The sequence below is a fragment of the Patella vulgata genome, chromosome 8 (genome assembly GCF_932274485.2).
Source record: "Patella vulgata chromosome 8, xgPatVulg1.2, whole genome shotgun sequence".
In the NCBI taxonomy this organism is placed as follows: Eukaryota; Metazoa; Mollusca; class Gastropoda; family Patellidae; genus Patella; species Patella vulgata.
The window spans coordinates 27,517,244-27,532,857 of NC_065886.2; the positions used below are offsets into that span (position 1 = coordinate 27,517,244).

The window sequence follows — 15,614 nt, forward strand, 5'->3', positions numbered from 1 at the left end:
ATGATGAATTGAAGGAAGAAATCCGAATGTTTGTATACATGTTAGTGACAGTAATACATGTACCTAACATACAACTGCTATATACATCTTTGTTATTTATTGTTTTGGTAAATCATTTATTTAGATTTAAACACATTCTGTAAAACAATAAAAAGAATTCAAATATTTCACTTACTTTATAGTATTACAAGCCTGATCATTTACATAGTGTCAAAGTCAAAAATATTTGAATGTGATGATTGTTATTACAAGTATAATGAAGAATGGGCTGACTTGTTCAAAAAAGGTTGTGAAGATGACAGTATGAAATCAATAGAAGCAAGTGTAAATGTTTAATGGCCATACCCCATAACATAAGTGAGAATTGAGGGGTTTGAAATAATATTTGGACCAGAACTGTTTTTTTTTATTAAAGCACTTTTAATTGTGTGATGTTTCAAACATGTTGTGCCTTTATAGATTAACAACGGGTAAATAGTTTTAGGAGCGTGCACAATCAAAGATACTATACCTAAAAATTTATTGATCTGAAAATTATTTATATCCTTCAGTTATGACCATTTTACAGTTTACATTAGTTTCTATTGATTTCATGCCACCTTCTATATGTAACTGTAATGCTGTCAATTTTTTGTTTATATTAGCATGAGCTATAACATCAACTCTGTGACACGTATCTACGGTAACCTCCAGTTTATATCACTTTTTTTTTTCTTTTTTTTTTTAAAAGCCCACATGGAAATGTGTTTGTATATTGCCGTCGCCTCTGTCTTCCCATGGCCCATCGGTCCGCCGTCCACACTTTCTTGTGAACACTGTACAGACTACATTTATCATTTATCATCTGATTGTTTTGAAATTACTGAAATGAAGAAGCCTATTTAATTTCACTAATTTCCGTTAACTTCTTCTGGAGTTATGGCCCTTGTTTTACTTTATTGCACCTTGTTAACGCTCGAACGACAAAAATTATCCTCCGATCTGTATGAAATTTTTATGCATCCTTAAAATTAGTGAAACAAAAATGCATATTGAATTTCAGCAATTGCTGTTAAATATGTCTAGTGTTATGGCCCTTGTTTCATTTTGTTGAACCTTGTGAAAGTTCGAATGACAAAAGTCATCATCCGATCTGTATGAAATTTGTATGCATTAATTAAATTATTGAACGAAGATGCCGATTGATTTTCAACAATTACTGTTAATTACTTCTGGAGTTATGGCCCTTGTTTCACTTTGTTGGACTTACTACCTGCAAAAGATTAAATGTGAGACAACCCTTGTTGACCACTCAGATGATTTAGCTGCTGTGGGCGTATGTTTCGTTGCCTGGCAGCAAATTTTTATATCTGACATTGTCACAATGAGAAATACATTGTGTCTGATTTCATGTGCTCTACAAACATGCATATTATTATTGATTGACATAATATATCACAATACAACTGACAATACAGATGTTACTATACAACTGAAACTGATGTCTTTATATATTAATAATCAATAGAGTGAGGTATTTAGACTTCAGATTTCATTATATTTTAAGGAGCTAAATCGCTTATATTTGGGACCTAGAAATTGACACAAATGGGTCGCAACCCATATAATAATGTATGAATGTATATAAACTGATTTACATTCAATCATTTCCGTTTTTACTCTAATTTCAAATCACATATATTCGGCGAAATACGCCAGAAGTCTCAATCGAATGGCAATCTCTAGCGTCTGATTATTCCAGTCTACACTGAGAGTGTTTATTGCGCATGCTCTCCAGATAAGAATATGACGTCACCGGTTGACACAACTTGTGGAATATGTCTAGCTTTGTTCTTCGAGCCCCTTTTTACAAATGACGCTGAAACGCATTATGGTACACGATGCGTGTACCAATGCTAAAATGTTTATTTTGTCTTAAATATTGGATATCAGAAGCCTATCTTTTCCCAGTAAGATTACAACATCAATGTTGATTTAAATTGACAAGTAATTTGTGTTTTCAATGTCGACGATTTTGGATGATATTGAGTTAGAGACTTGGCTACTTTAAGTATACATTAATTGTACATGGCTGATTATGTTATAGGCCGCATTCCATGGGCACAAATTGTCGTTGCAAAAATATTTTCGTTCCTACAAATCCGGTCGTTTGTTGTAATGTTCCCCCAAAAAAGACTATCGTTCTTCGGTGATATTCTTCGTTGAAATCCGGACTATTTATTGATAGTAAAATTCATAGTGCCCGAGGTCACTGGACAGAATTCAGCGTTGTTCGCCGCGTCACGTGATCGTTTTTTCCACAATCGACCAATCACGTTATTGTCTACATTCGCGTGTGTTGTTGGTAAACACAAAATGGCGTGCTTCACGAGGCACACATTGCAGTTATACATGTAGAAGCTACACTAAATGGCGACAAAGGCTCAATTAACTTGTATTGTTCACTTAGACAGTGTTAATAAGGGAAGTGCAGAACCCTTTACAAACACAAGGTGAGATAAATGTCGTGAGGTAGCTATAGACTGGTTTCAATTGGATGGAAATGACCAATCCATTGCAGAATTTTTCGATACAAATGGATATTTTAGTACGAAGGATATTATATTGAAGATACAGTCGGCAGTGGTTTTGGATTTCTTCCAACGTTTTATAGATGTTTTAAGAACAAAACAGTTAAATGATGCGAGAAAGAAAGAGAGTGACTCAGTGGTAAGGCAGCGTCTACATTCAGTCAAACCGAAACTAAACTGTCACGACATACATACAGACTATTAGTATTAGTATTACTGTGATGTGGTCATAATATATTTTACCAAACATTATTTAACAACTTACTATTAGTATATTAATCATTCGACAAAAATAGCAATTCACTCATAACATAATATTTAAACACGGTTTCACCAAACCTTCAACAAGATATGACCACTTCTATTCCAACTAGTAGAAGTAATAAATAAATATAATAAATAAAGGTGCATCATATATAGGCTACAGACCATAAGTCCAGACATATTTTTGAATGAAAGAATTGAATATAACCATCCAAGTCAACCCAGAACATTGCATGCTGTGATTCAAAGGAAAGAGGGGAATTATACTAATTAATCAAAGTTTTTGATAATCCCTAATTAAATCTTTCACACCCCACTGATAAAGTAACATGAGCTGAACATTAATGTCCAGTCGACACGGTTCCTTTTTATTTAAATAATTTGCTTGCATGTGAGGGTCTGTAGCAGAGGAAGGAAACTGGGGGACTCGGAGAAAACTCACAAGGTTGAACAAGTGACCCTAGTCCTTGTCACGTACAAGCAGAGAATTGAAATTAAGTCATTGACGCAATGACAGACCTTATGATTTCATGTGTACATGTTAAACCATTCGCCACCCACCCTCCATATTAAATAGATGTCTTTGTAAATTATGTATGTTATAGTTATACAGTGTATTAAGTATTAAATGTCTACAGTGTTTTTAAATTTATGTATTAAAGAAATGTATATGAAAATATTATCTATTAAGAAATATTGGTATTTATATTATGCAATATTTATATTAATAAATATCATTTGATATATAATATATCAAAATTCAAATGTTTTTTTTGGCCATTATGACCCTAATGTTTTGACCGTTATGTAGTTTTGACCGTTATGACCAAATACTTGAGCCATTTTGGTTTAGGGCCTTTATGTCCATAACCCCTACTACTAGGCCTAGTACTTCAACAAATTTAAAAACTAAAAGTGTGTCTCATTCACCCCTACTTATTCATTAATATCACCAAAGGAATCACATCATGGTGCAGTACTTGTTACTACTTCATCAGAGTTAAAGAAGTCAGTTTTATCAGAGAGCTGTATAATTTGCAAGAAAAAATCCAAGTATGTTCGAGCGGGGGCCATACAAAAGAGGGACAATTTAGTCCAGTGCGAAATAAAAATAGCATTTTTATTATTTTATTTAAAGCACCAATAACACTTTTGCTGTTTTGATAAGTCCAGTGAAACAAATACTGGTAGCCTTACATGTAAACTATGTCGTAGGTGAGCCCCATATTGATGGGGGGGGGGCATCTGGTTCATTCGCAATTGCAGACAAAACCCATTTTGAATTCATATATCTATTGTAAGCTTATACATTGTAGATGCAACATTTTATTTTGTCCATATGGGCTTTTCCCTGACAATTCTGAGCTAGTTCAAATTATTTAAGCATTTCTTCTTAATATTTCTGCAACTTTTTAAGTTTTCAACCTTTATTTCAAAATATGTTTTTTCATTCTTAATCTTAGCTATACACTAGTCTATCCATGATCATTATCAAGTCAGCAGGCTAGACAGGTTTTAAGTATTTTGTTATGTAAAATGAATAATTTTATTAGAATTACACTTATAGAAGCAGTGACCTTGTTGCATTCTCTGTAATCTCCCTTGATATTAAGGCATTTTTCTAGTGAAATAGACCGGTCCCATATCCTTAATCAGTGTCGAAAAAACCTGACTGACTGCCACATTTTATGTCAGTGTGATCAAAATACCTTTTGTGGCTCTCATACACCACTTCTCTACACGGATGGGACGTTTTTGGGGTTCATTTGATCTCTGTTCGTCCCAACCGCGAGCGATTTGCAAGGTAAATCGTTCGCATGGCTTTGTTTACAAATGCTATGACCTGGCACTTGACCCCAGAATTTTTGACCGCAAGCGAGACCACTGATTGGCCAAATTTTAAATAGATGCGCAGGATCCAACTCACATCTACGCAAATATGGCTCCGCACTATAAAGAAATAAGTCATCGATTTATAGCCTATTTCGAGCTTGAACTATTAAATTGGCAGATTTTATTGGAGAACTTTGTTGACATATTGATTGCATGATTATTGATAGTCCGATTTGTAGACCGGTTTAGCGGGAGCGAAGGTGACAAGATTTTCACCTCGAGAATACGGCCTATTACCACTGATTGGAGAATATAATCATGTTTGTTGTTCAAAATGAAAAATCTTTGCTATTGAACATATTTGGTGATATACTGATGGAGATGACATAAAGATGCTTAACATCCTGCTTTTCTGTACCTACATGGGGGAATTTTGCCCGGACAGTATGTGGTGTTCCCAGGAACTATCTCTGCCAACACAGGGGTCAATCCTAATACCTCCTGGTTAGTGAGCTAGTGCCTTATTTATTGAGCCACAGTGGCTCCATGAACTGACAGACAAAATACAAAGTAGGTCGACTTTAGTGTAACAGTTTAAAAATTGTTATACCAAAGAAAGTTTTTGTCCCGACTTTCATTATTCAACTGTTTAGAAATGTTGTAAAACCAAATTTGATCTCTGATTACATTTAGGGGGTGTTCATTGTATTTTGCATCTATTAGCCCGTTCAGACGCTTATTTTTAAACCAGTTCATAATCGCTGGGGTTTTTAAGACAGCATCGTGTTGCGTTCACACGTACTATAAGCCAAACCAGTTTAACTATTCTGACCTCTTCGGTCGGAGGTTAGAGTTAACTGCGCATGGGTAGCTTCATATTCTTTATTCGGTTCTCCCACACTTTCGATAACATTGGCACTGTCTGACCCCAATATTTTCACAGGAATGTAACTAACTGCGTACTGCGCATGCTCGAAGCAAGCTGGAGCTGGGGTTTTTAAGCCAACCCGTTCAGACGGCTAAGATGAACCAGTTTAAAATAAAAAGCCTTCTCGAAGACAGGTCGCGAGCAGGGGTTTTTAAACTGGTTTATTTGCGTTCAGACGCTTAAGTTAAACTGGTTTAACGATCCCCAGGGTTTTTAAACCAGTTCAACTTAAACGTCTGAACGGGCTATTAGTCAGTAAACAATATAGGTTTGCATTATGTTTTATCTCATATGTTAACCTGTAAATATGTACCAGATATAGATATTACAAACCCACTTTTGATAAGATATGTTTTACCGCTTGCTAGTTTTTGTCTTGTTTGTCAAGGTAAAATTCTATTTACAGATTGGAGAGAAGTCCCTATTTACCAGAGAACTTGAAAATGCTTTAAAAGAAAAACAAGTAGACTTTGTTGTCCATTCTTTAAAAGATTTACCAACTACTTTACCAGATGGTTTAACTATAGGCTGTGTTTACAGGTAATTTTTTTTTTCAGAATAAAATGTCTCAGCTGGACTATGGAAATGGATTTCTGGCTGGCATTCCAGATTTCTACCTCAACTGTCTTCAAGTTGTACAAAATAACTGTGCTCGACTAGTTGCCAAGTCATCTTCTAGAGATCATGTAACAAACTCTTAAGAAAAATAAAATTTTAATAATAGTAACTTAACTTGTATATTATACTGAAAAACAATATTCTGTTTTCATTTTACTAATAATATTTTCTGCATGGCAATCTTTAGTGTGGGATGCATACAATTTGGGGGCTGGAAAAAAAGGTTTTGTAGTAGTTTATGTTAACCACTTTGACAATCTTAATTACATAATGTAGATAAAGATAATTTCCTAAACTGACTGATATCAGGTCACTACAGGCACAGTTTGTGCAATCAGCACAAACTTTTCGCAGCTGTGTTAGTTCCGCAGAAAAAATAGTTCACTTACATTTAGGCTTAAAAATCTGGGCCATTTTTTTCTTTAAATCTCTTCTATTTTTAATCTTGTAAATATGCACTATATTTAAAGAAAAAGAAAATCATTGTGTACAGATAAAAACAATGATAAATGTGGTCTCTTGCCCTTATCTGCATAAAGTTACAATGTGTTTGAATGTGTGTGTTAGCTGAAATAATGCTACTTCAGCAAAATGTCCCACATATTGCAAAACCTCTTGTCAAATTTAAGAGGGGAGGGAAGAGAGCAAAGCCTTGTAATTATACTGTACTGCAAGTGCATTTACACTCAACTGTCATCGGATGATATGAGCTGTTCTTTTATGGCATTACATGATACATTGTTAAAGAGGCATAAATCACAAATGTAATTGATTTATATATGATACTCAAAATAACCCCATCTTCATCTACCGGGAATCTTTGCAGTGACTCATGCTAATTTGAGAAAGGTAGTTTTAATACAAGTTTAAAAAATCCTAGAAAACCACTAAATAAATTATACAATAAAAATGTCTGCATCTCAGCAAGGTTGGCAAATTGCTCTGGTTTGGTGTAACCTGAGAGTAAACTTACATTTTGCCCAACTGGGTGGACCTTTAAAGTGCTGATGCCTATTTAAACTTGTAATGAAATATATTTGATAATCTATAATCCGGTTTATAAATTATTACATAATTATATCTGTTTCATATTGATGGTTTTCAGACGTGATGATCCTTGTGATGCAGTTGTAATGAGTTTTGGTAATCGTGATAAAACATTAGCTGATCTACCAGATGGGAGGTATAATAGAAAATTTTCATAGTTTTTCCAAGGCTATTGTGCTCACACTTTGTGTCATGAAGATCTTTTGTTTTATGTTTAATTCTTCAAAGGAGTGTTTATTTGTTAGATAAATTAATTTTATTCTATTGCAATTCTCCTCTTGATTGCAGCTACGCATGGCTGAAAATGGTTTCACTTGTAGCCATTTCTCAAGTAAAACAAAAGATATCTATGGCTCAAAATCTTGATAATGCCCTTTATAGGCCTATAGCAATATCATACATAATTACAACATTTGCTTCTGAAATCCAAATTATTAGCCAAAGTATTAGCTATAATGTTTTGTTGTGACAGGTGTCATTGACAATGTAGGGTATGCTCATGGGCGCTGGAATGGCGCGAGGGCCAGGGTACCAAAAGATCGGGGGGGGGGGGGCCTGCCTCTAGACAATTTTGAAATTTGTCAATTCCGAGAAGCTGTTTAGAGCATTCCAAATTCCAACATAAAACCCTTTAAAATACATGATAATGAAATATACAAAAGCCTGATTATTCGCAAGTGACTAAATTAGTACAAATGTTTAAAACTTTCATCATTAGGGCATGGGTATACATGTAAACCCTGGAAAATGGCAGGGTACCATTTATATACCCTGGTACCCGGGTTTTGGTGTCCCTGGGTATGCTTACTATTTTGGTCACATCTGATACCAATCCTTATTTATTTGTTAAATTCATCTAATTGACAATCTTTCTTTAATGTATGTTTTATTATTTTCAGTATTATTGGAACTAGTTCATTAAGAAGATCTGCACAGATAAAGAGAAAATATCCCAATTTAGTTATACAAGATATTGTATCCTTTATTGCATCATTTTACACATGAGATTTAATTTTTTATTGTGATATATTAACTTTTGAAGGTTATAACTTTAGTGACATATTATTTATATTAATGACAGAATGTATATATAAATATGTCAGATTTAAATCTTGTATACAGGACATGTTGACTAGACATTAGGTCTAAACAGACTGACCTATAACCTATGGTTGAAAATTATAAAACTATATTTTTATATGCCCACATTAAAATGTGATACTATGACGCTTGATTACCATCAACTCACCAATGATATTTTGCAGTAGATAAAAATTGCTTTATATTTATCTTAAGAATCACAAGAATACACACAAAAACATAATATGGAACACAATTACTATTTTAATTAAAGCGACGTTTCGTTGAGGGTTCTCTCAATGTTTTCAAGCAACGAAACGTCGCTTTAATTAAGATAGTAATTGTGTTCCATATTATGTTTTTGTGTGTATTACGTATGTCAATTGCTAAATGCCGCTCAAAGAAGAGAATCACAAGAATGCAACAAATTTTATGGACTGTTGTGGATGTATGTTTTTTTGTCTGACAACTTATCTTTTTAAAATGATTTTTATAATGCAAATAAAATGAAGACAATTTGATTATTACCTTAACACCTACAAGCGTGGTAATCTCAATACTCGACTGAGTAAATTAAATGAAAGTAATTATGATGCTATTATATTGGCCAAAGCTGGATTAGAAAGAATGGGCTGGCATGATGTAATAAAAGAGGTAAGGAGCTTAGAAGTCTGCATCCACCAGATCAAGTACGCCTGATATATTTGGGATGTTCGCATATCTAACTATTTTTGGTGCATTTATTTGTTCTAACTTGTTTAACATGGAGTTTGAAAATTCACCATGTTTCAAGTTTCTTAAAATGTCAAATTAAAAACACTTGATTATCAAAATCAGTTCAGGAATAAAATGTGATATGATATTGATATAAATGCTTTAAGTAGTTTAACGCATGCATGTAAAATCAGGAGGTCTGTCATTGAGTCAAGTGGCATGGTTTCAATTTCCCGCTTGTATGTCACAAGGAGTAATATAAAATTTAACTGTTAGTTCCGAAATGACCTAGTTTGTGTAGAATGGACTTAAACTTAAAACTAGGTATACCTTTTATTTATTATAAAATAATGAAATATAGTAAATAGCAAAATTTGGTATAATATTGAAATGATTAACAATATGTAATACAATATTGTGATAAATAACAAAATGTGATATACTATTGAGATAATTAATAGAATGTGATAGAAATTTTATAAATAGTTAAAGGGATAACAAAATGTGATATGATATTGAGATCAATAATAAAATGTGATAGATAATAAAAGTAATGTAATATGGAGATAAATAATAAACAGGATCATTTTTACATTAAGGTTTTAACACCAGATATATGTATGTATTGTGTTGGTCAAGGAGCATTAGCTGTAGAATGTCGAGCTGATGATGAAGAAACGCTAAGATTATTGTCACCTTTACATGATAATGACACAGCATTAAGATGTATTGCTGAACGAGCTTATTTAAAGAAATTGGTATGTAACTTTATTACTTACTTAAACACTAGATCTAGACTAGAAGTAAAAATTTGAAAAGATGTTCTTTAAATTCTATGAAGGCTGGGGCCATTAGTACTTATCCTTGCTGCCAAATGAGTATAATCACTCAATCTAATGTAAACCCATTAAAATTTTAAAAATAGGAGAGCAACCTTCCACCTGCCTAGGGTAGGTATATGCTATAAATACATGACTATTACTGGCATACAAACCAAACACATTTTAGACTGTTGAAGATATTTCACATGAAATATAGTCTCGAGAGTTACACTTTGCTCTGCTCTTATTTTCTGACGGTAATGTCTGTTAGAAATAAACCTGCATTGGGCTGATAACTGTGTAATAGTAATTATGTGCCCTTTTAAAATTCTCTTGTGGAGTGCATACATTGTAACGGAAAATATTAACAATATTCACATGAATCTCAAAATAGATTGGTCAAATAGATATAGATTTTATATTGTATTGTTACAGGAAGGTGGTTGTAGTGTTCCAGTTTGTGTTCAAACAGAAATAAAGAATGGAGAAGTATGTTTTAATATTTACTGAATTATATAATTAATATATAAGGTGGAATCTATGAATCACAATGTGATGTACAGTACAGTCACATTTTGTATGTGTATTGGTAGTAAATTTCTATGTGTATTGGTAGTTAATTTCTCTATATATTTGTAGTTAATTTATAAATGATGAGAGGATGTATATACAGTATAACAGAATGTATTGTTTATGAGTATTTGTATAATATAAGAAATCTTTTAGAGGCATTTAGTAACTGGATAGAGCAATACACAAAAACACATACTTATGGAAAAACAGCTATTTATTTATTTGGCCGACATTTAATATTATATAGGTACGAATTAGTACCAAATATTTATATTTATAAATAGACCATTACACAGCTATTAACGTTTTTAAATCCTAACTACCTTATGGAATCAACGACAAATCTAAACTTGGGCACTCCAACCATTTTTGTTTTTATGAGTATTTGTAGTTAATGATAAGAGGTAGTGTATGATAATAAAATGTATTGTCAATGTGTATTTGTAGTTAATGATCAGAGGTGGTGTATACAGTATAGATGGTGAAGAATCAGTACTTGATTCACTCACAGAAAAACTGCCATTAACAGATGACTCTGAACCTAAACAAAAAGTAAGCTTAATTCAAAAGTTAAATGTGTGTTTTTGATTACTTTTATTTTACTTCTACTTTTTTTATCCCACGCCAAATAAAGATGGGAGGGGATATTGAAATGGGCTCCATTCTTCTCTCCCGATAAGCTTCTGTTTCAAGAAACCTTTATAAAATTTTGTTTAATATTAGGAGCATGTCTCAAAACCATTCAAGATATCTTTTTAAAGCCTTTTGTACACACATCAATCTATTATGGTAGTTGTGCCTTGTGCTAATTAGAAATTATCAGTTAAATAGCTTGTGATTACATGTAAATGTTACCCTTTTTTTTTTTGAGTACACAATTATTATTCAGAAGTATATCTTATTAACAGCTTATGATATCTTTATGAAACTTTGTGGACACATCTACCTGATTTTGAATTGAATAATTTTTTTTGTTGGATACTTAGGATTTGGAATTCCTCTTTTAACAGGTGGCATAATTGGCATGCCTTATTCTTTTTGCTATATTCTATTAGTATTTTGCTGTTCATTACCAATACATGTCAAAGGGTGTGGGATGGAAATGACTTGAGTCTTCTTTTTATTTTTTTTTAGAAGGCAAGGAAGACAAAACGACATCAGTATGCAGGAATAATTGAATCTGATAGTATGTCGCATGAGATGTTTTTATTAGCTGAACAACTTGGTACACGATTAGCAGAGAAAATGTTAAGTAATGGTGCTGATACTATTTTAACTAAAACAAAATCGATAATGGCTGAAGAAATTAGGAAAGAAATGGCAAAAAAAGAAGCAATGAAAAAGGAAAAATTAGAATCTGAAGCCCAAACCAGTCAAGCATCCAGTCAAACATCCAGTTTAGTGTAGAGGACAAAAACCTGCATAGAGTCCACATGTATTTATATACACCCATATTCCTGAAGCAGTGGCCCGAGAAATCCCTCTAGCCATTGCTATACTTAGACTGAAAACTTGAGTTTTTGACGGAGTGTGTCCATTCTCATCATCCAATCAAATCTCTCCTGAGTACAGTAAAATAAAGGGGATTTTTATGACTGCTGCTTAATGAGGGTGACCTCTTTAAAAACAAAATCCCGGTGTTAGTTGGTGCTGATTTCAAGAAAAATTTTACCATAGCCTTGGATGCATCAGGAGCAAACATCGATACTCGCATCGGTTAATTTGGCCGTCGCAGAAACTCGCTATTGGAACGAAAATTCTTTGCCTCAAATCTCCGATATAAATTCTACCTTTAATTATTTGATAATATTTATCCATTTTTGTGATGAAAATCCATGAATTATTTATTTTATCAAAAAATATGTAACATGACGGCCCTTCTGTTTGATCTGTGGTCTTTAGATAGTTGATAAAATGTATTAAAAGATAGTGAAAATATTGATCATCTGCTGTGTGCTCCAAGAGATGATAAAAAGATTCCATGTGTGCGGCGATTACCCAGTGTTTACATTGTAGCTATTTTGGATAGCCTTGTTTATCACATAATTAGTTTCTCTGTAATATTCTGTCATGCACTACGTGTAGTTCATTGAGCGTAATACAATTCGCTCATTATGACGTAATGTAGCCGCGGTTGTCACCAGACACTTCACGGTAACATATTTAGAGCTGGTTAATCCCGATTGATTTAGTGTTTGTGTGGGAAGGTCTAATCAAACGAAACACTGCGAGGAGTGTGATATACATCATATTTAAAGTAGCCAAGTCTCTTACTCATTTTTATCCCAAGTCTTCGACATTGAAAACACAAATTATTTGTCAGTTTAAATCAACATTGATGTTGTGATCTTACCTGGAAAAGATAGGCTTCTGATATCGAATATTTAAGACAAAATTAACATTTTGACATGGTACACAAATTGTGTACCATAATGCGTTTCAGCGCCATTTGTAACAAGGGACTCCAAGAACGAGGCTAGACATATTCCACAAGTCATGTCAAACGGTGACGCCATATTCTTATCTGGAGAGCATGCACAATAAACACTCTCAGTGTAGACTGGAATAATCAGACGCTAGAGATTGCCATTTGATTGAGACTTCTGGCATATTTTGCCGAACATAACTGATTTGAAATTAGAGTAAAAAGGGAAACAATAGAATTTAATTCATCTTACATTATTATATGCATTGTAACCCATTTGTGTCAATTTCTAGGTCCCAAATATTAGCGATTTAGTTCCTTTAAGTCCATTTTAAAATAGTCCATCAGCCGAGCAATTTATCGAAACAGTCTCACTAATAAGAAATAAGACCGGCCATACCTGATAATAATCTCAGCAGTTTGAAGTTTTTGACTTGGCTTAAGTATAAACTGCAGAACCTATATTGTAATCTAAGGTGTCATGTATAGGAATATCATTACAATGTAAGAATAGTACAACCACCTTCTAACATAACCCATGCTCTGTGGATGGTCAGCTGATCCTACTTGTTTGACTACTAGAAAGTACATTATTACATGTATTTATTGAATCAAATTATTATCAGCAAACAATTTATAAATAATTGCTACATGGAAAGGTTATCTTGCGATTGCATTTTTAACATAGTGATCTGAAAATATAACTGCCATATCAAAAAATCCTGAAAAATATTATTCCATCCAATCCTTTCTATTTTTATTGCCTTACAGTCAAAACACAATTCATTTGGGTTTTTTACTTGATTTTACTTATTTTTATTTAACAAGGAAATCTGTTGATTAATATGGCATATTATATGATTTAATAATCCAGGAAATAGTTGAGATTTAATCAAAACTATGCTATAAATATGCTAAATATTTAAAAGGACGAGAATGGCAATTAATCAAATGACGATAATTTATTAAGGAAGATAATGTTTAATGTTTATCATGGATAGTCAGTACATTTCAAATAATGCATGAGTTCGTTATTCAGATCTAACTACCAGAATAAACAGCAGCATAAGATCCATAATCATATATAGTACCGCTGTACAGTACATTTAAACCTATAATAATCTCTGAATAAATAAATATAAGTGCTTTTATTGTTAACATATATTGTAAGTGTTTTATTTTTTTTATTTTTTATGTACTAGATTTTAAGGAAATCCGAACAGCATTAATTACTATATAACATTTTTATGTGTTTTAATAAATTCTAGGTTTATCAGAATTTTTTATCAATGTACATGTAGTTCCATTTTTCTTCACTATTTCTTTGTCTTTTCTATAAGATAAAAATTGATAGTACATGTATGTATAAGCACTATAAGCTAATTAAGATATTATTAGAGATTTAAAATATAATTCTGCTATATAATATAATATTTGGGTTTTTTTTTATGAACTTGTAATATACATGTATATTATAAACTGTTTGTTAGTTTAAATATTAGTTACATGACATTGTATATAATTACAAATAATTTTAATAACATTCTATGCTCATGTTAGTTAATTAAAGTATAGTAGAAAGATGGTGACAGACAGCAGGTTTCCATAATTTATATAACTGAAAGAATGTTTCATACAGTTGTTGCAATATTGGTAAGGAATTATGATCACAGGGTTTATTCTAGATCAAAATATCAGGTTACTTTGTTCTGAAATAAGAGCGAGTCAATCTTACTTTTCTTTAAACAGTGATATCTCAATACCTATTGCAAATCAGTTGTGTACTCAGTTTTTATACACTATTTTTATAATTGTTCAGTTATGCTTACTATTCACATTTCTTATAAAGTTTATACTGATCTTTTTGGAATTGTTTTTACCAATGACCACACTTCTGATATGGTATATGATAAATGGTATTTATTTATTGTGTTAAGTGTTGGCTGTGTTCTAGCAATAGACATGTTAATCAACTAGTCATTCATCCGCGCACATGTCTATAAAGTCACATGGTTTCTGGAATAATTAAAGAGTAACGGTATATATCCCTTGACCAGTTTATGAATTTTAGCATGCTTAACACTCAATTAATATTCAAAACATATCCTAACAGAAAAGAATCTGATTTTAAAATATTATTTTTTCTTTATTGTGGATAAAGCAATATTTATAGTATTAGACTATACATTAACTAGCCACCCAAGGGGAGCAACAAAATGACACGTAAATCCAACTCAGTATAAAATGTCTGCTTCCAGTTCTTTAATAATTGAAACCAAATCATATTTTACAAAATGTCTGCTCCCGGTTCTTTAATATAAGGTTAAATATTTAAAATAAAGTAGAATAATATATATTTTTAACGATTATTATAAGATTGATAAGAATTTATTTTTGTTAATAATAAAATGTTATGTTTTTGTTAAATAATGTACATGTGGTGAGTTTGCACGTAGTATTGTATTAGGGTATGTGGCTGTGAAAGTTGTAAATGAATTAAGAAGAATTAGTTGGATTTATATTGATTTGGGATGTGGGTTAAAACATAGTAATATTATATAAGATTATAAGAATAGACTGTTTGTTATGACATAACTGTGCCTTATAATAAAATGTTACAGTTAATGTCTGTGTTTTCTTATTTATCTTGTTGCATTGAAGTTATTCATTTGGATTTACTGCAAATAATAGTCAAGGTTTTTTGTTTCAGGGGGCATCACTCTGGAATGAAAGTGTTCATC

General features: G+C 32.3%; 1 protein-coding gene across 2 annotated transcripts in view; it reads left to right on the top strand.

The window, feature by feature from the left end:
* The window catches only part of LOC126829449 (porphobilinogen deaminase), a 28,643-nt gene extending 13,145 nt beyond the window's left edge, over window positions 1–15,498 (top strand). Inside the window, exons 4-12 of one of the 2 annotated variants that reach the window (XM_050559351.1) lie at window positions 6,002–6,135; window positions 7,319–7,396; window positions 8,160–8,235; window positions 8,884–8,994; window positions 9,654–9,812; window positions 10,311–10,364; window positions 10,840–10,852; window positions 10,909–11,000; window positions 11,583–15,498. In XM_050559351.1, coding sequence (XP_050415308.1) covers window positions 6,002–6,135; window positions 7,319–7,396; window positions 8,160–8,235; window positions 8,884–8,994; window positions 9,654–9,812; window positions 10,311–10,364; window positions 10,840–10,852; window positions 10,909–11,000; window positions 11,583–11,855 — 990 coding nt within the window. In that variant the 3' untranslated portion in view covers window positions 11,856–15,498. Of the gene's footprint in view, window positions 1–6,001; window positions 6,136–7,318; window positions 7,397–8,159; window positions 8,236–8,883; window positions 8,995–9,653; window positions 9,813–10,310; window positions 10,365–10,839; window positions 10,853–10,895; window positions 11,001–11,582 lie in introns of both variants that reach the window. The other variant, XM_050559349.1, reaches the window with a different exon arrangement.
* Window positions 15,499–15,614: the final 116 nt, after the last annotated feature.